The sequence below is a fragment of the Varanus komodoensis genome, unplaced genomic scaffold, assembly GCF_004798865.1.
Source record: "Varanus komodoensis strain SLA01 unplaced genomic scaffold, ASM479886v1 scaffold45, whole genome shotgun sequence".
In the NCBI taxonomy this organism is placed as follows: Eukaryota; Metazoa; Chordata; class Lepidosauria; order Squamata; family Varanidae; genus Varanus; species Varanus komodoensis.
This window is the reverse complement of record NW_025336011.1, coordinates 7,236,899-7,259,632: the sequence shown is the minus strand read 5'-3', so window position 1 is coordinate 7,259,632 and position 22,734 is coordinate 7,236,899. Positions and strand designations below refer to the sequence as shown.

Genomic DNA, 22,734 nt, shown 5'->3' with positions numbered 1-22,734 from the left:
CTGAACCACATTGCCATTTCGATGCCTATTCTCCAAGTTCATATGTATCCTTCTGGAGTCCTTCACAGACCTCCTTGTTTGAACTAATTGGTGTCATCAGCAAACCTGACCACCTCTTGTGGCCAAATTTGTGATCGTTACGAAATTGGTTTCCTCTTTTTGGTTGAGGCTCTTTTGGGGGGCACTAGTGCTTGAGTAGCCATTGTAACGGGTGCAGAACCCTCGTCTGAAGGCCTACCGCCATCCACCAGACTCGGAGAACCTGAGGTGCCTCCAGTGGTTCCTTGGGGACAGGGCACATTTTCTGCACCTCAATATCCTTTTTGTACTCTTTGTGATGTTTCAGTGCCTACCCTATTGGTGACTGAACTGGAGTTAGGTTTGCCCAGTCGTAGGGTGTCCATGCACCCCCAGTGGGCATCCCTTCCTTTTCGAGTCTGTCTTCCACCACTGTTGTCCCCCAGCTGTTCATGTGCTTCCTCCTCATTATTGCTACCACATTTGCCTGCTTGAGAGGCAAGGAGCCAGGGAGCTACTGGCTGGTGGCATCTGCTACTCCTCTATCTCACCACCATCATTGTCTGGCCCAGGGCAGGAGGCCCCTGAACAAGAGGTTGCAATGGTTAGAAGAAGGGACTACTCTAGGGTGCTCTCTTCAGTGGGCCCCTGCTGGGATGTGGGCCCTTGGCAGGTCTCTGGCTAGGCCTACCTTTGGCCACCTCTGCAAAAGCAGACAGATCTCTGGGAAGCCAGACACATGGTCACCCTATTCATTGACCACAGTCTCAGTGGGTGCCAAGCCTGACAAAGGCACAAAGGAAGGTCTGAAGGACTGAGCAGACTGAATTCCATGATCTGAGGGGGCTGTCTTGGCCAGAAATGAGGAACCAGTGGCCTGCCCGATGATGCTGAGCTACAACACCCATCATCCCTCACCTTTGCTCCTGCTGTGTTGGGGCTGATGGGAACTAGAATCCAACAACAGTGACTGGGGCCCCTTATTCCTGCTTCTAGGTCTCTAGGACCAGCCTTCCTGGACACCTTGACCTAAAGAGGCAATCCCTGCCTACCAGTTCTGTGGCCCCACCCTCAGTCCTTGATCCTCGCTCTGTGCAATCTGCCTTCTGTGGAGGACTGTCGTTGGCTGCCTTGGATTTTGACCTCAGCCTGGTTTTGTTTTAACTATTCCCCTACTTCTGTCCTTCCCCTTCTGCTGCTTAGTACCTTGATCTCAGTCCGCTTGCACCAGGTCTAACAGACCTGCAGTAGACATCAAACCAAGTCTGCATCCATTTCATCTGTTTCTTGCAAAGATTTAGACTGGGAGTAACTAATTTGCTCTCCTGCCCCACAATATTTTGGATTACAGCTCCCTGATCTGACCTGCCAATGGGTGTTCATGAGTCAGATGTGGCACAAGGCAGCATCCCATGTCCCTGCCTACCTTCTGTTGCAAGCAAAAGCCACAAATGGGAGAGACCCAGCACAGAGGGCAATAGCCTCTAAGAGATAGCTCACACTGGTTAAAGTTTACTGTTCAGGAGGCAAGGGTTTCTTCAAATTAGCTTGCAGGGATGCAGGGGAGGGGAGAGTGGCAAGTGCCTCTCATACTTAAGGACTCTCTGCTTCTTGTCTTTCCCACACAACAGGGCTCAGAGGCAGCCTGCCACAATTGGTGTGTGTCCTGCTTCCTGGGCATCAGGTCAGAATCCACATATCAAAATGCTGGACCTGGTCACAGCTATGCTGGCATTCCTGGTCCTTCTGCCCCTCGTGGGGAGTATTATCTTTCCTTACTTTTGGCAGGACCTGGTCTTTCTCTACTCCATAATACGCATAGGATACAGATCTCAGAAGTACCTCCAGCGCAAGCCTCCCTTCACCATGCTGGACATCTTCTTGGCCAAAGTCCAGAAACACCCAGAGAAGCCCTTCATTCTCTTTGAAGAGGAGACCTATTCCTACCGAGACATTGACCAGCGCAGCAGCCAGGTGGCCCGCGTGTTCCGGGGCCATTTGGGGCTGAAAGGAGGAGAAACAGTGGCTGTTTTCTTGAAGAACACCCCTGCCTACACCTGGGTCTGGCTGGGCCTGGAGAAGATCGGCTGTGCCACAGCCTGTGTCAACTACAACATCCGACTGAAGTCTCTCTTGCATGCGTTCAGTTCCTGCAAGGCCAAAGTGGTAGTGACCACTCCAGGTGAGGAAATCTGTGTGCATGGGAGAAATGGTGGATTCCAAGCAGGAAAGTAAAAGCTTGTCTATGCTGCAGTGTTGTTCCTGTTTGGTCACAGCTCTCCTCAGGGCAGATCATGGCCTTCTTCCACATTCTCCTTTTCTTGGATCCATCCAATTGCATCTACTCTCCCTGGGGAAGGAATGCAATCACAAAGGCCAGTTTTGTAAATCACAAGAAAGCTTGCAAACTTAAGAAGATGTTTACAAAACCCCCTGTTCTAGACCACATCTTCTTCACTGGCTGCCTGCTTACCTCTAGCCTAAATTCACAGCCTTGAGCTGAGCAAGCTTACAGAGCCTTTTTCAGACCTTCTGATCATGCAGCAACCTCCATGGTGGCTGGGTCTGTGGTAGGGTCTGGTGGGGTGGCTATGTGGGTCCCCATTTCCAGAGGACAGTCCTCTATTTGATGTGCTTCCAGAGGACTGCCTGGGCGAGAGGACATTCTCTATTTGAAGGACTATCCAGTCCAATTCTGGTTTAAAGATTGATATAATGGAGAAAAGGATGAAAAGTAGAAGAGCTGGAGCCATGCAAGCTGCCTTGGGTTTCTTGCAAGGAATACATGCATATGTATATTATGTAATTATTTTATAATATATAAAATAATAATCAGCAGCACATGGGCAGCTGGCTGGCACACAGGTCACTAGATCCTTGTCTTCCATACTGCTGAATGGGACCGAGGCCCATCTAGTCCAGTGCTCCACAATACCCAACCTCTGGGAAGCCACACGAGCAGAGCAGGAGGGCAAAGCATCTTCCTACCCATGATCCCCAGCAACTGATACTGGGTGGCGTGCTGCTTCTGATACCAGATGTAATATATCACCTACATGACTAGTAGCTGCTGATAACCTTATCTTCCATTCATTCATAGATTCATGTATCTATTCTCCCTTTAAAGTTGGCAGCTGCTGTTCATATGGAAACCGCCTGCTTTTGGTGAATTACATGAATTTGCCTTTGAGATAGTTATTTTGTTTAGATTTGAGGGAGCCTGGTGCCAACTGCAAGGAAACTTACATAAGTTTCCCCCACAGCTGCTGTGATGAGAGTCTGAATTCATTAGGAAGCAGCAAAACAAAACTTTCCATATATTTTCCTTAATTAGAGTGTCTCATTCAACTTTCAAAAGCTGCATTGTCAGCTTCCCTTTCTTTTCTTCCACGACTAACCTGGAATTAAATGTAGACAATATGACAGTTATATGAGCAGCTTTTCAGACCAGGTAAATTGTTAGCCTCACTAAGCGATGCTTAGATTGCTTCCAACCCAACTAGCAAGGTCCATTGGAGGGGAGGGGAGGATGATGGAGAAGGCTCAGGATAAACTGAACCCTGTCCTATTTGATCTTCCTTCCTCACGCATTGGAACACCTCCTTTCCCCCCTCTGAGACTGATTTTCTGAGAGAGGTAGCAGGCATGGTTCTTTCGGGTTAAGCTGCAAGGGCCTCTCACTCTTCCTTATGAGGTTGGAGTGCAGTCTCTGACCTTGGTTTTCTGAGCCATCTTATGGTCCTTGGGATATTTGCCCAGGGTTCATAAGAGTGTCCTCTCCATAAGGTAAGCATTTCAACTAGAAGTATTCCAAGTAGTGAACCTTCTCCCTAGTTTTCCATACAAAGCTGCATGTTGCAACATTTATCTTTAAGAAGATCCAGGATATCCTGCAAAAGTCAATGACTCCTCCTAATCTCAGATTTATATCGATAACTCTTATCTTTACCAGTTCTTGGATATAATCATTAACATGAGTAGCTGTGCAAGTCTGGAGCCTAAGAATATGGCTGACTACCATCTGCAGTACTTTCCCACCCCTTGTCAGTGTGCCGTGTTCAGTGCTATAGGGCTCCTTGCTGGTCCCAGACTTTCCATCCTCCCTATTCAAATTTAGGCCATCCAAGGAAAAGTATGGATGCCTCAAAGGTAAGTTGTAAGCAAGCACAGATCGGAACAACACACAACTCCATCCTGGACACAAGCAAGAGGTTAATTAACATGCCTTCTATAACATTTAAATTAGAGTAATCAGTTCTCGCAACGCATAGATATATTTGCAGATGTGAATCAGCATAAATAGTCCTATGGGGCTGAGTACTGTAACTTTTCAGTAGCTAGCATCACCTCTGCCAGCAGGCCATATCTGGTCGGCAGGTTGGAGGCCCCCAGTGGCTGCTCTAAGCGGTAATGTTCGTATGCAGTCATTACCTGAGAGGGAGTTAAAAACTGTCTTGAAAGGACCACCAATTTTCCTGCTCTGTTATTTTCCTTTGTTGCTGCTGAGCGCCAAGCCTTGTGCCTGGATGGATAGCCGGACAGGCTGCTCTGGGGAGCGGGAGGAAAAAAAAAGGCTGTGGCCAGTGAGTGTAATGCAAAACCACTTCTCCTAAAAGTATCGCAATCCATTTGACTTTGCCGAAAAGGAGCCTCCAGTTTCAGTAGCAAGTCGGTATGTAATTGCAAATAATGTACCCAATATTCTTCCTGTGGCAGTGGGGCTTGTTGTGTTGTGTTTTGTTTTGGGGATGGGTGGGGACCAGGACTATAACTACACTGTGGGAAAAGAGTATAGAGCTTTATAAGCAGACTTAAGGAAAGTGATTGTAAAGGTGAGGCAGGTACAGAGTACTATGTTTATTGAATGTCAGCAAACGTCTGGCCAGTATACAGCATGGCTGTATCAATGCTGTATCTGTATCAAAATTCTGCTCTTAGCAAGATTCCCAAATCTTAAGTAGGTTTTTCAATGTTTACCATAATCACAGCTGCTCTATTAAACTAGACAAGATTAATATGTTTTGCATGTAACTAACTGGGGAGCAAATCTTAAAAGATAACTGTATACACACCTTGGGCATTCTCATACCAGGCAGATGGCCTTGGCCAGACCCATCTGGTGGAACACAGCACCTTTAACACCTGAGCTACTGCCCAGGATTGCTTCATTCCTGGCCAGATCTAGTTCACACTCATCAAAACAATACTTAACGGCCACCAAAGCATCTGAACTGTGGCCAACAGATAACAGAGAGTGGTCTTCCTAGGCCTCCGCTGGCATTGGGATTGCAGCCAAGACTTTTCAACAGCAGAATTAATTAATGAGCTTCTCATGGGAAATTCCTGGCTCTAGATCCCAGAGAGTGAGAATAGCAGTAAACAGCATGCTCAGGTCCCAGTGGAGGAGAATGAAAAACAAGAACGGCTAGTCGAGGCACAGAGACAGAAGGGTCACATGCCTCTGTCTCCTTGTGAGCACAGCAGCCTTTTGGACTTGTGTGCAACACCTTCAAACCCCATCGTCTGCAGACAGTCTCTCTTTGCTAACCTTCCTCTGGTCGACTGCCTTTCAGGATCAATCCATATCCTTCTTAACTGAGGAATTTGGAGTGGGGTGGTTAGCTTGTAGCATAAGGGTGGTGTTTCCCCTCTTCAACCTAAGGCTAGGAACTCAAGTCAACTCAAGCCTATTTTCTTCCTCCCTTGAAGAATTGAAAGGTGCCATTGAAGATGTCCTGCCTGCTCTGCAGAAGGAAGGGGTGCGGGTTTTCTACTTGAGCAATGAATCTCCTACAGAGGGTGTGGCAGCTCTGCTCAGGCAGATCGAGTCCAGCTCTGCCGAACCAGTGCCTCTTTCCTTCAGAGCCAATGTCACGCCATCATTTGCATCCATGTATATTTTCACCTCTGGGACCACAGGTGAGGGAAAATAGAATTTCTTGTTCTTGTGTAGGGGGCCAAGGCTGAGAGATTCTGAATGAGAGAAGGTGCTATTAGGCCTGGAAAACTTCCTTTCCGTTTTCATTACCCCAGCTGGGGGGAAGTGGATGTGGGAAGCAAGCCTTGATGATAAATATTGCGAAGGGCCACAGCTGAGCACAGACTTTCCAGTCCTGGCATTTCCAGTTACAATCCTGGTTTGGCATGAAAGCAGGAGAAGGGAAAGCATAAATGCCCCCTTCTGACTGAATATGCTTCCCCAGAGATAAGTCAACTGTGCATATACAAATAGGTATCTTAGGAAGAGGAATGGCACCCATCTCTGGGTGTAAAGAGCAGCCAAAGAGGGGTTTTTTTTAGTGTAAAAGAAAGAAAATAAATAAAACCCTGATCTACCCAATCCTAAAAAGTATGTAATCTTTATACACTCCATTGCCAAAAATATGGCATTTAGATATCCATGCAGCTGCTTCATAAGGCAAGAAAGCAGGGCGTGGAGGCCAGAATCTAATCACAGCAGGTGTATTGGCTTCTGGTATACTTTCTGGGAGTGGTGGGGGTGGGGAGAGAAAGAAGGGGTGCCAAGAAAACCAGAGAGAGCTGGGATGCTGGGGGTGTGCAATCAGAACACCCACAGTTTCTTTGGACATACAGGAAATATGTGAGGCATGTAGGTAGCCCAGGAAGGGACTGCCAAGATGGGGTCTGTACAAGATGCTTTTATAACCTTTCAGTTACATACACAGTTTGGAGGAGGAGGTGGGATCACACAGAGAGATTGCCAGAGGCACATGTGAGCAAAACAACAGGGCTGAATGTGATTGAGACAACACAAAAGGAAAAACTTTCAGGACAGGCAAACAGTGGCAGGTCTAAGTTGTGCCCACAAAGGAAAAAGCTTCAGGGCAGGCATATTAGCATTGTAAAGTGAAGCCGAAAGCAAGGCTTGTAACATGGATGCCTGATCAGATCAGCAATCCATGTCTCAAGTCCAAAGCTGTTCTGACAGTGTCAGACTTTTAGCAGCCATATTATGGAAGCGCTTTCGCTCATTTTGTCCTGACAGGGGAAATGAACCGGGGCAAACTGGCGAGTGCCTGGTTGTCTGTCAGCAGGAGCTTGGCTTAATGAGTATTTCACCATGACGACTTGTTTTTAGCTTGGTTTAGCATTTTGTGTGAATTGTCCCAGGACCCTGAGCTTACTTTCATGTCTCAGCTGTTCTTTCAGCTCAGTGGGTTCATGCTGGCAAAGAATGCCCCTTGCCAAAATCCTCCGCTTTGCACTTACCATCCTAAGCTTATTTGCATGCCTCAGTTTGCCTTTTCTGTGCAATGGGCTCCTGCCATGGAGTAGATCCCTAGGCACTGCCTATCATTAGCTGCTTGCCTTCAGCTACACTAGTCCCAATGGGAATCAACTGTTAATGATGTGAAGGAAAGTTACGTGGCTGCAAAATGTTGTTTCTTGCTTGAGGAGGTCACTTAAGGTGTTAAAAGAACCTCTTCCTTTTTTTCTACCTGTCTCAAGGGCTACCAAAACCTGCTATCATCACCCAGAAGAGGCTGTTCAGCGCAAGTAATCTATTCCCCATATGTAGGGTCCATTCTGAGGACATCGTCTATACTCCGCTTCCCCTGTATCACATGGCTGCACTTTCTGCGGTTCTGGGATGCATCCACATTGGTATGTATGGAATGCCCCCGAGGGCCCCAGCACATCTCCACTGCGAGTGTGTGGTAGACTGACAGGGACAGGTTACTGTATCATTCCTGTGTTGTGGGAGAGGTGTGTGCGGTGGAGAGACAGATGCAGAAGACATATGAGTTTTCTTCAGCTAGATCAGCCTTTCTCCTCTAGATTTCCTGGACTACAATCTCTATCATCCCCAACCAGTTGAGGATGGTAGGAGTTGTAGATCCTTTTCACATGACACATTTATAGTGTGCTTGTGGCTCCTCACCATAGTTTTGGGCATTTGGCATGCCATCCTCCTCTTCTAGGACCCTTCTCATCCTTCGTAACCGTTTTAGTGGAGGATTTTAGATCCAGGAAAAGTGGGTATTATTTGTGAATGGCTGAATGAAACACTCATGTATTCATGCAGTTCTGCTGTGGCACAGTGCCACTTAGTGCTTGAGTAGTGGGATACATAGAAAGGCAGAGAAGGAACCCCTTCCCTCCCAAAAATGTGGAAAGGGTGCCTCTTCATCATGTAGAAAAGCCTGTATTGGAGGTACACCACAGTACCCCCTAGATGTTATCTAGGAGGGGGGTGCTCTTTGTGTATAGGTCCAGCCTCAGTCCTGTGCTGAAATTGGTGCAACAAATTAACAGCTTTGTGTAGAAATGTTCCAAGTATAGAAGAAGAAGCAGATGAGGAAAATGGAGTATAGGCGGGTGGCAATGGGCAATACAAGAGCAGAGCAATCTCCAAAACACAGAAGTCTTCTTCAGGCAATGCACAGACTGTCTGGAGATGCTTGGAGCTGCAGTCCAACCCTCTGCAGGACAACAGGTTGGGGAAGCCTGGGGTAGCTAAGATGGGGCTGGTGGGCAGGGCAGGAGAGCTCCAGTCTCCCTACACTGAACGGTGGGCTTTCAGGAGAGCTCCTGATCGTGCCAAGGGCGCTGCCTGCTTTCAGGCAAATGTGAGGGGACGCCTGCTGCAAAACGCACTGGCTGGCTCTGGGCGAGCTGGGGCTGCCCTCCTACTCTGTCTCACTCAGCTGAATAGAGCTTCTGCCACCGCTCAGGGTCAATGAGAAAAAGTGCCCCACCGATGTGAAGGGCTCAGGGCGGTCCTCCATTTAATGGCTGATCCTGTGCCCAGCAGGAAGGCCCAGGGTATCAGAGGTGCCCCAAGGGGAACATGGGGCTTACAATACTTCAAGAGGATCCGTTGGCCTTCGAAGCTGCTCTGTGAACCCAAATTCAGAAGAGCAGCCAAAGAATATCACTCGATCCTCGGATTAATTAAAACACCTTAAGTGTGCAGTCCTGCGCATGTTTAGACAGGGAAAAAATGGCCTAGAATTTTCAGCATGCCCCAGTCAGCTTTGAGTTTTTGGCTGCTTTTTCTGCCTAAGCTTGCATAAGATTGTTCTGCAATTATGTGTGCCACCCCAACCTTTCCTTATTGCAAACATGTTTGCATATCTGAAACCTAAAAGTCAATCATTTGCCAGCTGTAATAATACTTTACCTCTCCAGGGCTGAGCTCTGCCAATATCACTAAGAAGAAATGTGCAGCCAAAGTTAGAAGGTGGGCCTGTCCCCCTTGCAGGTCACAAAGAACACTGCACCCCAAAGCAGTTCTGTGTTTTAGAAATGTCATTAGCAAGGCAGCAAATGGACAGGTTAAACACATGAATTTGTCAGGCAATGAATTGAACAACAAAACCAGAGGCTCGCATTCCTGAAAGAAGAGGCGCTCGGGAAATGGACCACTGGGAGATTTTCTACACTAGCCTATTAATCTACTGTAGCTACTTTCAGTTTATCACAGTGCTGAAATTCAAACACTGCATACAATGCATTTCCTTTCCTACTTTTCTGCTACGTAAACTCTAGGTAGCACTGTGGTACAGCAGAATGGCATACACAAGAAAAAGCCGTGATTTTAGTTTCCATAAATAATACCATATTTCTTCTGCTCTTAAAAAAAAGACACCTTACTGAATATCCTGTTTGGAAATGTAAGTGAAAACGGAGGGTCTAAAGCCATGTGTATTTCCAGCCCGTGTATTTCCAGCCATGTGATTCCCTCGCCCCTTACAACAATTAAAAAACTTGAATCAGTCTTCCCCAACACCTCCAGTCCTTACAGTAGCACCCCTCCTGAACAACTTTTTTCTCTCTACTTTTGTTTTAATAAGGCGCTACCTTGGTCTTGAAGTCTAAGTTTTCTGTTTCCCAGTACTGGGATGACTGCAGACGATATGGTGTCACTGTGATCCAGTATGTAGGAGAAATTATGCGTTATCTGTGTAATGCACCAAAGGTAATTGATGGGAGAGGTCAAATATATTGGGACGAAGCACTGTTGAAGAGGACTATGGGTTATTCCACTGAATGCTCCACTACTGGGTCCACACAATATAGGTGGTGGCTCTAGAGAACAATGAGGCCAATATAAGACCATGGAGACATAAGCCTATCTCACAGATCTCCTGTAGGACCTTCATGCATGCAGCCCCCTTCCCACCCTCACTTCCTGTTTAGTTGTGACTCTCATTTTCTGTGAAATGCATGGCTTCTACCTGAGGTGGGTCATTTGTGGCCCTCCAGAGAGTTCAGCCTATAAGTTGCCCACCTTGGTTCATGCAAGCCACTTTGCCCCCAGGTGGGGTCAGCTCCAGGCTTGGTAAAGTGCTATCTGGTGTCACTCCTAGAATCTCCCAATGATGCAAATAGTTTGTGGAGTCTCCAGGAGGCCTATCTTGATGGCTTCAGGTGGCGGCCATTTCCTTCTGGAATGCCCTGGATGTGAATTCAACTTTCAGAGTGGCCTGCTAGGACTAGAGTTCCAAACTGTTCATTTGGAACCCCGAATCTCTGGGAGGCCACCCGCCCCACCACCCCGCTGTCCATGGGCATTGGCTCAACTAAAAGTGGAGGGACCTGATCTCTCTTGTGTCCAATCCACCTGGATTAGCCGGTGTTTTGCACACCTGGCCTTCACCTCGTGCTGCCTTTGCACCTTGAATCTTTTTGTGTTCTTTTCCTGAAACCAAATGCCCTCCTCTGCCCCGGCTGTGCATTGCTTGTCACAAATAGGGATGCCCCAGGAGATAGGATCCTTTAAACACACATGCAGAGACATTAGAGCATATGCAACTGAGCATATGTGGCCATGTTGTGGCTGGTTTTGTCCCATGAACCTGGTCCCTGGCGCTCCTCAGTGCTTAGCTGCATATGTGTAGCTATCAGCAGTGGGAATGGTTGCTGCCACAAAAAGCATGCCAGCCATGATGTTTCAGTGGCAGCAGCCATTTGCTCCCCTCACCATCTCATAAGCTCCCAAAATTCATGTTGACTGTTGGGTCATTGTAGGGTGGGGAACATCTGCCAGCAGGAGGTGAATTATCACATTTTTAAAAAAGGGGGGGGGGTCAATAGTACATCAGTGGAGATTTTCTTAGTTATCCCCTCATTAAAAAATAAAAAATCAGAGAAAAATGGGTTGAGGAGAAAGTTTAAAATCCCCTCCCACGGAGCACCATGGTCCTTATCTGAATAATTGCTACAAATGCTTACGCCCAAGTAAAGGAAACTATTGCACACAGTACGCATGCTTTGTACTGTAGCTGTATATCATCTGGCCCTACAGATATAATTCCAGCAAGACTAACTGTGGCAAATGTTCCCTGCTTAATCAGCTTTGAATAAAGTTTATTTAGTCCACCAAAGGTCCCCTTCACCATTTTGTCTTGCAGAAGAACAATGACCGTGACCACAATGTGCGCATGGCAATGGGCAACGGCATGAGGGCAGACGTCTGGAAGGAGTTCATGTGCCGCTTTGGACCCATCCGAATCTGTGAATTCTATGGAGCTACAGAGGGCAATATCGGGTTTGTGAACTACCCGGGGAAAGTAGGAGCTGTGGGAAGGACCAGCTACTTATACAAGGTACTAAAGGCTACCTGCTGTAAAGGTTCAGGACATTCATAAGAATGTAGGGCTCAGTCCCATGCGTGTTTAGGCAAACAACAACAAGATCCGCAGTTCTCAGCATGCTTCAGGCATCATGGCTTGCTGAGACATGGTGGAAGTTGTAGGAGTTTTCTCTGTCTAAACATGCATAAGATTGTGCACTAAATTTCTCTTTATTTCTCTTTATGTTAGGAAAGCATTTGTTCCTCGAAGGGTTACATTGCTTGTACAGAAGTGTGTCTAAATCAGGGGTGGACTTCAGCTCCAGTAAGCCTGTTCCTGCATGGCCAATGGTCAGGAATGCTGGGAGTTGAAGTTCAGAAGGTCTGGTGATCTGTCTTCTGGCCACACCTGCTCTAAGCTTTAGATATTCTCACATGGATCAGGCTTAAGGGTAAATTCATTATGAATTTTGGCAGAATTCTGCTTAGCCCAGCTTTGCCATCTCTCCATGCCAGAGCTGTATTCAGTGCTGCTTTGCCTGCCCTTGTGACAATCTCCCCAGAAGTTCAGGACAGTTCCTGGGGATTTTGCTGCCTGAAGCAGAACATAAATCGCGTCCCATCCACCCAGTTGCAGCCAGCACTATGAAAGGTCTTGCTGTGCCATTCAGACACTATCTTCTTGCCTTCATCACACATGGTGTGTGGCAAAGCTGGTCCTGAGCAAGATACCTCTCCAGTTTCTCAACACTGAAAACAGGAGAGCAAGCAAGCATTGGAGAGGCAAGAGAGGAAGCAAGCATTGCAGCTTATGCAAAGCAAGTGCTCTCCTTTCTCTGCTAATGCTCAAAGCAGGAGAGCAGGTTGAACAGTGCAGGGAGACTGCTGGCTTGACAGTACTGCTCAACTCTTCTAAACTCAGGGTTGTGGTCTTCTTTATGGAATTGAACCATCTCTAGTCCTTGTCCTTCTCCAACTTTCACAAACATTATTGCCTTCTCCAGCGAACCTTGCCTTTGCTTCCAGGGCAAGTTTTCATTTGAGCTGATCTAGGACCCACTTGTCCATCTTTCGGTCAGTCTGGGTATTTCTTGTCAGCTTTCTTCACTGTCCAGTTTTTGCATGCATACATAGTGATTGGGAATACAATCACGTGGATGAGTTTGGTCTTGGTTTCCAGTGGAATGTCCTTACCCTTGATGATCCTTTCTAGTTCTCTCTTTGCTGCCCTTCCAGTTCTCAGACTTCTTCTAATTTCATGGCTGCAGTCTCTGTTCAAATTGATGATTGAACCAAGCTATGCAAAATCTTTCCCAATTTCAGTTTCTCCTTTGTTGATTTTAAAGTGTAATTCTTCTGTGGTCACGATTTTTGTTTCTTAAAGTTCAGCAGCAGTCGCATTTTCTTCTTTCCCTTGGATCATCCAAAAATACATCCCAGTTCACATGCAGTGCACTTGTCTCTATTTCAGTCTTGTGGGCTCACATTTTCCCTTCCCATCTGTCCCACTTTAGAAACTGGTCCGGTATGAACTGATTCGCTATGACGTTGACAAGGAGGCACCTATGAGGGATGAGAAAGGGCTTTGTATCCCAGTGGCTCTGGGTAAGCTAATTGAAGAAGCATTTGGACATAGACTGGGCTTCGTGTTGCCATAGTTCTGTGCACAGGCAGATGCATTGCTTGTGAATGTGAGAAACCCTCCTGTGCGGAGCTCCTCCTGTAAGAGACAGGCAGATTCCCTCCTCACAAGGCAAGGAGGTATGAAAAGAAGAAGCGTGAGTTACCTGTGCTTTATGTCAAACATGGAAGGTGGGCAATGTGAAATGCAGAGACCTGACACATTCTCAGCATTCTCACCAGTCTATGATTCCAAGAATTTTTGGGGAAGCCACAGCTCTGTAACCAGCCCATAATAGCTGAGAACTACCTGATCTAGCTTCTAGCAGTAAAGTAGGCAGGGCATGAGAACCCTTGGGTTGGATGTGACTGTTATGGACAACTGTCAGATATTGTCCATGATTGGGTAGTGTTCATGATCAATACCAGTTCAGATCTGGAACTGATTTAAGATTGGTTGCACTTTATAAATTGTGCTGGTAACTTGTGACTCACCAGATGTTTTGGCCTACAGCTCCCATAACCGCTTAGCACTGGCTATGATGGTTAGGCCTGATGGGAGTTGTGCACCAAAACATCTGGGGGCACAGCATATGCCCAAAGTATATTAAATGAGTGACATATCTGCACAGAGAGACCTGTAAAACAAAACACAAAAGCGTTGCAAATCTATCTTTTCTATTCAGCCATGCTCTGCCATGAAAAAATATTTTTGTTACTTAAAAAAACAGCTTCTTGTTATAAATAAATTTGATTTGAGCGTTCTTCCTGTTCAGTCAACTTCGCCATTCCATCAGTTTGTATGAGACTAGGGAAGGGGTAGAGATCCTTAGGTTTGAGGGCCAAATAAGTCCTCCAGGGTCCCATTCCTGCCTTTGGAGTTCAGATGGCCAAGCACCTTCTCTTGCTCAGATTCCTTTTCCACCACCCACCAGATCATTTGTGGTTCCCCAGTTTTCGTGTAGTTCCCCTGCCCCATTCTTAATGGTTGGAATGTCTCTTCTAAGACTCACTCATTCTCCTAAGACTCACCAGTGGGTGGTAAGATGTTCTGGCATGTTTTTGCATTTTTGGTCCCGGCCCAGTTGCCTTCAGTCCCATCCTCCATTGCAATGTGGGACTTCTACACCGGAGACACATAACACACCACTTTACTGAGTTGCTTCTTCTGCTTTCTTTGTTGTTGGGGATTAGAGCGTCCTTCACCGAAGGTTTTCTTTCTAGGCCTGGGACTGCTCTTGTCTTCCTGATGCTCTCCAAAACAAGTTTGGGGGATAGCAGCTTCATTCTGCTCAGTTCCTTCAAATATTTAACATAATCACAGAGCTCTTCAGAAATGCTGCATTTTATTGCCCAGTCTGGGATCAGTCATCCCCTCTGCAAGCACTGAGAAACATGCTCATCTCGTCGTCTTCAGCTGCTGGGGTCTTGATGGCTCATGGGCACATCCTGGTGACTTTATCTGTCTGGCAACTAAACCCACCTGAGACGTGGGCATCTACCTTGTGATGTCATAGTCTTCATTATTAGGTGTTGCAGCTGTGAAGGAGAAGAGAGATGTGATGTGAAGCCTAGAGGCAGAATGTGAAGGCAACAGACCTTTCCTCAAGCAGCAGCTAGTATTTAGAGCAGGGGTCTCAGACTCAACTTACCTGGGGGCCGCTGGAAGTAGAGTCTGGGTGAGGCTGGGCCGCATCAAGTATTCCACCACCGCGGTGGTGGTGGGCCACTCATCCCGTGGCCGGTCCGGGTGCCGCAGGCGCTTTGAAGGATGCAGGGCCCCTCCTCCATGCCCCACCCATCCTGGCAATTGGCCCGTGGGCCGTGAGTTTGAGACCCCTGATTTAGAGGAATACATCCTGCAAATCTGGAAGATCCCAAGTAGCAAACCTCTGTGCCATGGTCCAGGAACCTCCTTTGGTCTGAGGGCTCCATTCAGTTTCAGAAGAGCTGTGGAGGCCACATTCCATTGGTGGCAGGGCCAAAGGCAAAAGGGGTGGAATTGAAATAACAAGCATACATGAGCTTAAGACTCTTACTACCAGTAACAAAGGCTTGAGGAAGGCATTTCAGCCTTTATAATGGGGTGTGGGGAACAGCCCAAAAGCTGGGATATCACCAAAACATTACTAGTTGGGGGAAGGTGTGTGAGGCCAGGGGAAGGGGATGTGGCCTCCTGGGGAACTCTCAGAGGGCCACATTTAGCCCTCAGGTCTAAGGTTCCCACCCCTGCTACATGCTGATAAAGAACTCACTGTGATCCTTGTAGCCAAAACTGCACCATCCAAGCACAGGAGGGTGATTTGAGATGTAGGAGAACTGCAATGTTTGCCAAAGCAGGAGAATATCTTTTGCATGGGAAGACAATAACCCAAAGCAGCATGGGAAGAATGGAACATAGTCACCAATTGCTAGCTGAAAGTTGAAGATGGGGTCACTGCAAAACAGGGTTGAGGAGGAGGAGAAGGGCATATCCTGGAAAAGGGCATGGCTGGCTGAAATCCTGACTGAAGAGCACGTTGCAATTTTTGTTCCATTTTGGACTGGTGATAGATGAGATTTGATAGATCAATCTTTCATGCATTCATGTGAACCGTTTTTAAAACCATCAGAACCATCATATACTATACCTTATACGCAGCATTAATAAATAATTTCCCTTTGTCTGTCCTGAATAGATGCCCATGAATTTCATGGTGTGGTCAAAGTGAAGCTACAGCCTTGCCATACTGGTGTTCATTCTTGCATTCAGAAGGTTCAGGGACTGATATCTCAGAGTTACAGGATGATATCACAGGATGTAATATGATAAATTACAGGATGATGTAGTTGTTCTGCATTAAGGATGAGATGCTGAACTGTTCTCACCATTTTAGCCAGGAACTGGGGTACTTGGTTCTATGGCTTATACTGTGAAAACGCAACTGATCTGAAATATTGCAGCATAGGAAACTTTGCAGTGAAAATTCCTCTATTTGTACATTGTTTTTTGGAACGAAGTTTGTGAAAGTAAGAGAGAAGGCCTATGTGGTGCAGTAACTTAAGGACTTCTCTACATGATGCATTTATCATGTGCTAATGATCCCTCACTCATGGAAATGTATGGGGCCTTTTCAGGATGTCGTTGTCCTCCAGGCCTTTCCTGAGTTTTCCTCCTTTTTCTGGAGGCTCATTATAGAGTGTGGAAAATCTGGCATTAAATTTTAAATTGTGCCCATCTGGAACAAAAGCCTCATGAAAAGATGAAGATGTGCCAAACTGCAGCCATACCACAATGCCATATTCTAGTTGGTTAATGGAATGTATAGAAAGCCAGAGAAATACAAGATCCTGGAAAAAAGCTGCTTGGAGAAGATGGGTTATTATTCTTCAGCGGAAAGGGAAGGAGAAGCCTCCATACAGCAGTGGACTAAACCTCTCATTGCAAGATGCCTGTAGATTTAGGCCCCCCATTCTGCTAACATTAGCCATTCTTCTATGGGGAGGGTGAGTGAAACTTGAGCTCACCACAGCACAGGAAACTATCATGCATGCATATTGCCTATATGGTACGTCTTCTGATGTTGTGGCCCTTGCAGCTATAGCTCCTCAGCATTGGGGAGCTTGTATAAATCTGGAAAATCCTTGGGAACAGCATCATACACTGACTTGTTGTTGTTCTTAATTGAATTAGAGTCAACTGGGTGTGCGCCTCGCAACCTGGAAAGTTGTGGCTGGATCCAAAGCTGTCACTCCCCCAGAGGGAGGGAGTGCTGACAAAAAGGATTCCCACCCTTACACCTCCCACCAGCTCTGTTGCCTGCATGAAGGGCTGCAAATGGGAGGAAAGGAGAGGGAAGTCCCACTGTGGGAGCTAATTTCTCATTGTACAAGCACTGGTTTCCTCTAGTTCAGTGTCACAAGAACTAACAGAATTCACAGCTTAGTACAATCCCGAGGAAGGATATTAATAGTTCTAGTGGTTGCAGATGGAACTGATAGTGGGGAAAGTGCTAGGAAGGAGTGATCCCCAGTAACATTGCTCAGCTTCAAGCACCGGAGATGACAGCCTGTCCCTCCCTGGAAGATGACTGTAGGTTGTTTCTGCTTGGTTTCCTTTTCCCATTGCAGGTGAGCCTGGTTTATTGGTGTGCAAGGTTACTGCACAGTACTCGTTTGAAGGTTATGCAGGGGATCGTGAGAAAACAGAGAAGAAGATTATTCGGGATGTCCTGAAGAAAGGAGACTCCTACTTCAACAGCGGTGACCTCCTGATGCAAGACCGCGAAGGCTTTATATACTTCCAGGATCGGGTGGGAGATACTTTCCGGTGAGTTTCACTACATATCCTCTGGGGTGGGATCTGCCGCTTTAACCTTTGGGAGTATGACAGGCAATGAATCGAGTATGACTGTTGCTGTTGACAGAAACAGGCCTTAGGCTCAGGAAATGGAGTGCTGTTTGGCTAGGTACACTTCACAGATACTGGCTGACACAAGGTGGGCTGGTGGCTTGGACAACATGAGTCCTAAAATCTGCAGTCTGGATCTCGCTGGGCCATCAAGGATACCTCTCTTCTGGGGATTGCCAGAAGGACAGAGACCTTAGTGGGCTGCAGGCAGTGCAGCAAAGATTGAGGAAGGGTGGGGAACCACTGGTGGCCAGAGGCTCAGATTCCAGTGGGAGGATGTTCTCAGGGGCCATACTGCTTTGGTGACTAGGACACAGGCAGAAGTGCCTGGATCATGACTGCTCCCACCCCCTGAAATGTCATTATTACTCATTTACATGGGAAGCATCTTTACTCAGAAATAAGAGGGAGAAGACTTTGTGGGTCTGTTCAGAAATAAGTAGGAAATAATCACTCAACAATGTTTTCAGATAGCATTCCAAACACCAACCCTCTGCATGTCTGCTCAGAGGTAAGTACAAGCAGGATATCTATGTAGAAGAAAGCAGAATAAGCCTTGCATGTCTTTCCAGAAGTAAGCAAGTAGCACTCAGGCATCATTTTCTAGAGCATCCTAAACCGCAAGCCACTGCAGGCAAGGATTAAGGATTAAGACTAAGTCATGCGGTGTGCATCTTCTGTACCCCACGGGGAAAACCACGTATCCCTGATCAGCCGCCAGGATGGAAGGGGAAATCCCAGTTGGCCTTATTAGAGGTGGGAGGTTCCCCATCCTTGCCTTAAAAACAAATGCCTTTTCGAGGGCAGAAGATTCTGTGCACTTGAGCCTGCTTCAGCAGAAGGAAATGAAATGAAGGAACTAAAGACAGTGATAATTACTATCACTATCTTTAATTACTAAATTTCTTAATTACTAAAGACAGTGATAGTTACTTAATTACAGTATGTATTCCCAAACAGTTCTTGGATGATAACACAGACATCCTTGCACTGGTGAGCTGATAAAGACATGTCATGTGATGTTAGAAAAATGCTCTGTATTCGAATCCTAGTTGATTAAAGAAAAGGCAAACTCAGCAAGTGCATGCCAGCAGTGGAGGAGCCTCATGCAACAGAGGCGGAGCCCCTTCACTCTGGCATGTGGTTCCCCAAGGTTTAGACCATTATCCTGCCATTTCTCTCTATTTCCCTCTCATGCAGAAACTGAACCTTAGGGAACAGGGAGAAGAGAGGGGAGCTTCTCCCACCCGCTCTTCCTTCTCCAGCATGGTGGAGGCTTTGGGAAGGGGAGGCCCTTCACGGACAAGGAGGGCACACACTGGAGGCCTTCCCAGTTAGATGGAGATGTCAGGCAGTCTTAATTTGGCCCGCAGCGAGAGGCTTCCCCAACCCTGTTCTTGGAAATGGGGAATAGCGCTTAGTCATCGAGTCGAGAGGCACTGGACTGCACCTTCCAGCCTCCCCCACGCAATATGGGAGGTGGTCTGGTGGCAGCTCAAGGGCACCAGGGTGATGGTGGTGGGACTGGTGAAGATGTCACAAGGCTCTTTGTTGTGTCACGTTGCTGGGGTGGTTGTTGCTGGGGTCATAAGGAGATCTCTCTGTGAAGTGCTCTGGATGCAAGAAGTGGAGACCTGGGCCCATGTTATTAAGCAAAGGAGGAATGGATGCAAGTGGAGGGATAATCAGGAACAGCCCTCTTCTCGTTGCAGCTGGAAGGGAGAGAATGTGGCTACCACAGAGGTGGAGGCAACCTTGGCAGCAGTGGACTTCATTCAAGAAGTCAATGTTTATGGAGTCCTGGTGCCAGGTGGGTCTACAGAGCTATTTTTACCAAACAACAACTGTGTATTTTTGCAATATTATGCAGCCCAAACTGAAGCTCAATCAAGTGTGCTGGTGGCGCTGGACTTCCCCAGTGCCTCCTTCCCATGGCTGCCCCTCTCAAAATTCCTGGAAGTGCTATGCAGGGATCAGGAGAACTAGCAATCCCACTGTGTTTCATATGGATTACTCCCTAGTAACTGTGTAAGTGTGCAGCCTGAGCACTTGGGCTATTCTGCTTTACAGTGCATGGCCAACCTCTCCGTGCCAGCGTGCCAGGTTCAGTTCGCAAGTCTTCACTAAGTATTGAAGGTGTCATTCCACTCTTTGCTGGTTCCAGGTTCTCCATCCTCCATGCAGATTTGGGCTTGACAGACCAAGGAAAACTGTGGGTGCAACAATGAGAAATGCTAAGCCAGGAGAAATTAGGACATTGCATGGTTCTTCCCAAAAGCAAGCAAGAGGCGAATGAGCTTGCCATGTATAAAATTTTGTTGTAATTATTTCTAATAATGTGCATATGTTTGCACATGTAAAGCAACACACACATATTTCTGCATCTATTTGTTCTATGAGGCTGAACCCTGGATCTTTTGGGAAGCTGGCAACTGCCCACTCTGCTTAATGGGGTGAGCTGTGGCAGTTGGGAAAGGCAGAATTGCCTCTGCCCCATTTTTGGGAAAGAGACCTTCTGCAAGAGAAGTCCTTCCTCTCATGGAAGACCCGTTCCTTTCCCATCTCCTCCAGTACATTCTGCTCCTTCAGAGCATGTGCAGCTAAAGCTTCCAGGTTTCTCTTGTGTATGCCTTGCCTGGGTAACTTACTGGCCATCCGGATCCTGTGAATTGCTTGAGGAATGGAGAGTCCCAGATGGGCCCGGCCTAGCTGAACCCATAGTTCCCTTCCTTGCAATGCGGTGAAGGTTTTACCATTCTCTTCATGTTGCCCTGTTGCCTTTTATATTAGGGCAGAACTACAAAGAGGCAGATGAGTGAAGCAGAAACATGATGCCTATAGGAGGGAGCAAAGATTCTGACAACACATGTATACACAGTGTGAAAGAAGAGATGAGGAAGCCATATGGGCTGATTGTGCCACTTGCTGCATCTGCTGGCCATACCCCTTCCATCCATGTGTTTGGCTAATGTGTGAAGGGGGTGTGCACAGATAATGATATATCCTGTCACTGAAGAAGAGAAAGGGAGTGGGGCTTGAGAAAAAGATTGAATTAAGAAAAGCAACAGAAAGTGAGATTAAGGATTGGCTTCTCCTCCATTGTTGCTCCACTTCAAATTCCCCTCTCCCAAAGTTGCTTTGCTTAGAAATGACAGCCAATGGTGGGGCAGCTTGGTTGTTTTTGTTACATGTAACAAGTAGCTCTACTCTTGATGGATCTGATCTGGTTTGTTCCAGGACATGAAGGCAGGATTGGGATGGCAGCCATTCAACTGAAGGAAGGCCTCTCCTTTGATGGAAAGAAGCTATATATATTTGCCAAAGATTATTTGCCAAATTATGCCATACCATGCTTCATTCGTATCCAGGTAAGGCACACCTCTGTTTTTAGCCCAAGAGTCGGATTCCATCTGTGAGAGGCTGATGGGACCCACTTTTCCAGTGGTGGGTTGAAAGGCCAAAGGAATGGGGCAAAAATGCAAAACCAGAACCCAACATATCTGAGTTTTGGCCCATTCGCCTTAGTTACTGCCCTCCTGCCTCAGTGTTGTGAGCCGCCCCGAGGCTTCGTTGCGATGGGGGTGGCATAAAAATGTTTTAAATAAATAAATAAAAACTTGAACAATGCACAAGAGACACTAAACAGAAGAGGAAGGTGCCAACAGAAATAGAACCTGTGCAACAAAAGAAACAGGAGAAGACTTGAATCTATCAGATAGGATTACAAAGCCAGGACTAGTTGATATATGAGCGGATGATTTAGTGACTATTGTTTCCAACAGGCATGGAATTACTTCTACCAACTTGAAGTAATAGATTTGTTTTTGAGACATGTTCCGGGAGGAGTCACCTGCCCTTTGTGGATGCTCACCTCTGTGACTTAAGCTCATACTGATTCCGAACAACCACTCCTTCCTTGCTGCCAAATGGTTTTAGGCTGGGGCAGGCAAACTGTTTTAAGCGGAAGTCCTCACTGGTGCTTGCAGAACCATTCTGAGGATGCAGAGGTGGGAAAGGATGCCAGTGCATGGGGCCAGGAGGCATGCTCCTTGCCCGCAGAAGTGGCTGGTGGGGCTGGTGTCAGTCTTTTTCTCCATCGCTGAGCAACCCTGATCAAGTTCATTGTTTCCTTGCTGCCTACAGCATTATGGGATTGGCTGAAAAGTGGGCAGCTGAAAAGTGGGGCGAAGTGGGCAGGCCTCCATGCACTGCTGAGTGGGAAAGGGGTGGCAAGAGTTCCATGTAAGGTGTGGCCTTCTGGTTGTCCACCTATGCTTTAGAAGTATTCATTTTTGAAGGACATCTATGAGGCCTAAAGTGATGTCTGATCCATAAGGTGCAGATGAAGGGATCAAACACTTGGCCTTCTTTTTGGTTTCCATACAGGAGGTCCTCGAGATCACAGGAACATTCAAACAGTGCAAAAGTCAGCTGGTGAAGGAAGGATTCAACCCTGCCATCATCAGTAATCCGCTCTACTTCCTAGATATATCAGAAAAATGTTACGTGCCAATGACTCAGCACATCTATAGCTCCATCTTGGAGAAGAAACTAAAGCTGTGAGAGGGGCTCCTAGGCATATCAAGTGACTGTCATCTCAATGGGCCCAGTGGTGCAACAAGCCCAGGGACAGATGTAGGTTTGAACTCCTTGATTTCTTCAGGGAGGGATTGTCTGAAATTTATTTCACATCTGCCAGCTTGGAACTGTGAGTTTGTTCTTGAGAATCCTGTCTATGCATCAAGGAGGAATATGTATTTTCCTGCCCAGAAAAGAAATTATATACCTCATTCTTCTGTGAGATGTTTCTCTGATGTACAACACATTGGTAACTTCAGGTTTGCATGGTCTACTTTGATTTTAGGGTTAAAACCCCTAGGATCCCCCAACCAGAGCCTAATGCAAGAGACATATACTTAGCTGAGCTGAATATTGCCGGGACTATCCTTTAGCCCATTGACTTCAATTGTCTACTCTAACTCTGGATGCAAGAAGGAATCAGCATATGGAGCTCATGCCTGTCCCCAAAATAATTAGGGATGTCAACACTTTGCCAAATGGTCATGGCTGAGAAAAGCTAATAGGCTAATTCATATTTATAGATGCACATTCCAAAACAATTGTTAGAATGTATTTACATTTGATGAAAGGCACACCAATTAACTTC

General features: G+C 46.8%; 1 protein-coding gene across 2 annotated transcripts; it reads left to right on the top strand.

Moving 5' to 3' along the window:
* Positions 1–1,722: 1,722 nt before the first annotated feature.
* LOC123030573 (very long-chain acyl-CoA synthetase-like) lies at positions 1,723–22,667 on the top strand. Of its 2 annotated transcripts, XM_044444620.1 has the most exons (10): positions 1,723–2,200; positions 5,728–5,937; positions 7,489–7,644; positions 9,837–9,961; positions 11,397–11,591; positions 13,072–13,162; positions 17,288–17,486; positions 19,280–19,377; positions 20,805–20,935; positions 21,954–22,667. In XM_044444620.1, exons 1-10 carry the CDS (start codon positions 1,723–1,725, stop codon positions 22,128–22,130), a joined length of 1,860 nt encoding a protein of 619 aa, XP_044300555.1. In that variant the 3' UTR covers positions 22,131–22,667. The 2 variants fall into 2 exon arrangements, with proteins under 2 accessions (XP_044300555.1, XP_044300556.1); XM_044444621.1 differs by lacking the exon at positions 7,489–7,644.
* Positions 22,668–22,734: the final 67 nt, after the last annotated feature.

Coding starts and splice junctions, on each gene's coding strand:
- LOC123030573 (XM_044444620.1), top strand. CDS start 1,723: ATGCTGGACCTGGTCACAGCTATGCTGGCATTCCTGGTCCTTCTGCCC. Junction 2,201..5,727: donor AGTGGTAGTGACCACTCCAG/GTGAGGAAATCT, acceptor CCTCCCTTGAAG/AATTGAAAGGTGCCATTGAA. Junction 19,378..20,804: donor TTATGGAGTCCTGGTGCCAG/GTGGGTCTACAG, acceptor GGTTTGTTCCAG/GACATGAAGGCAGGATTGGG.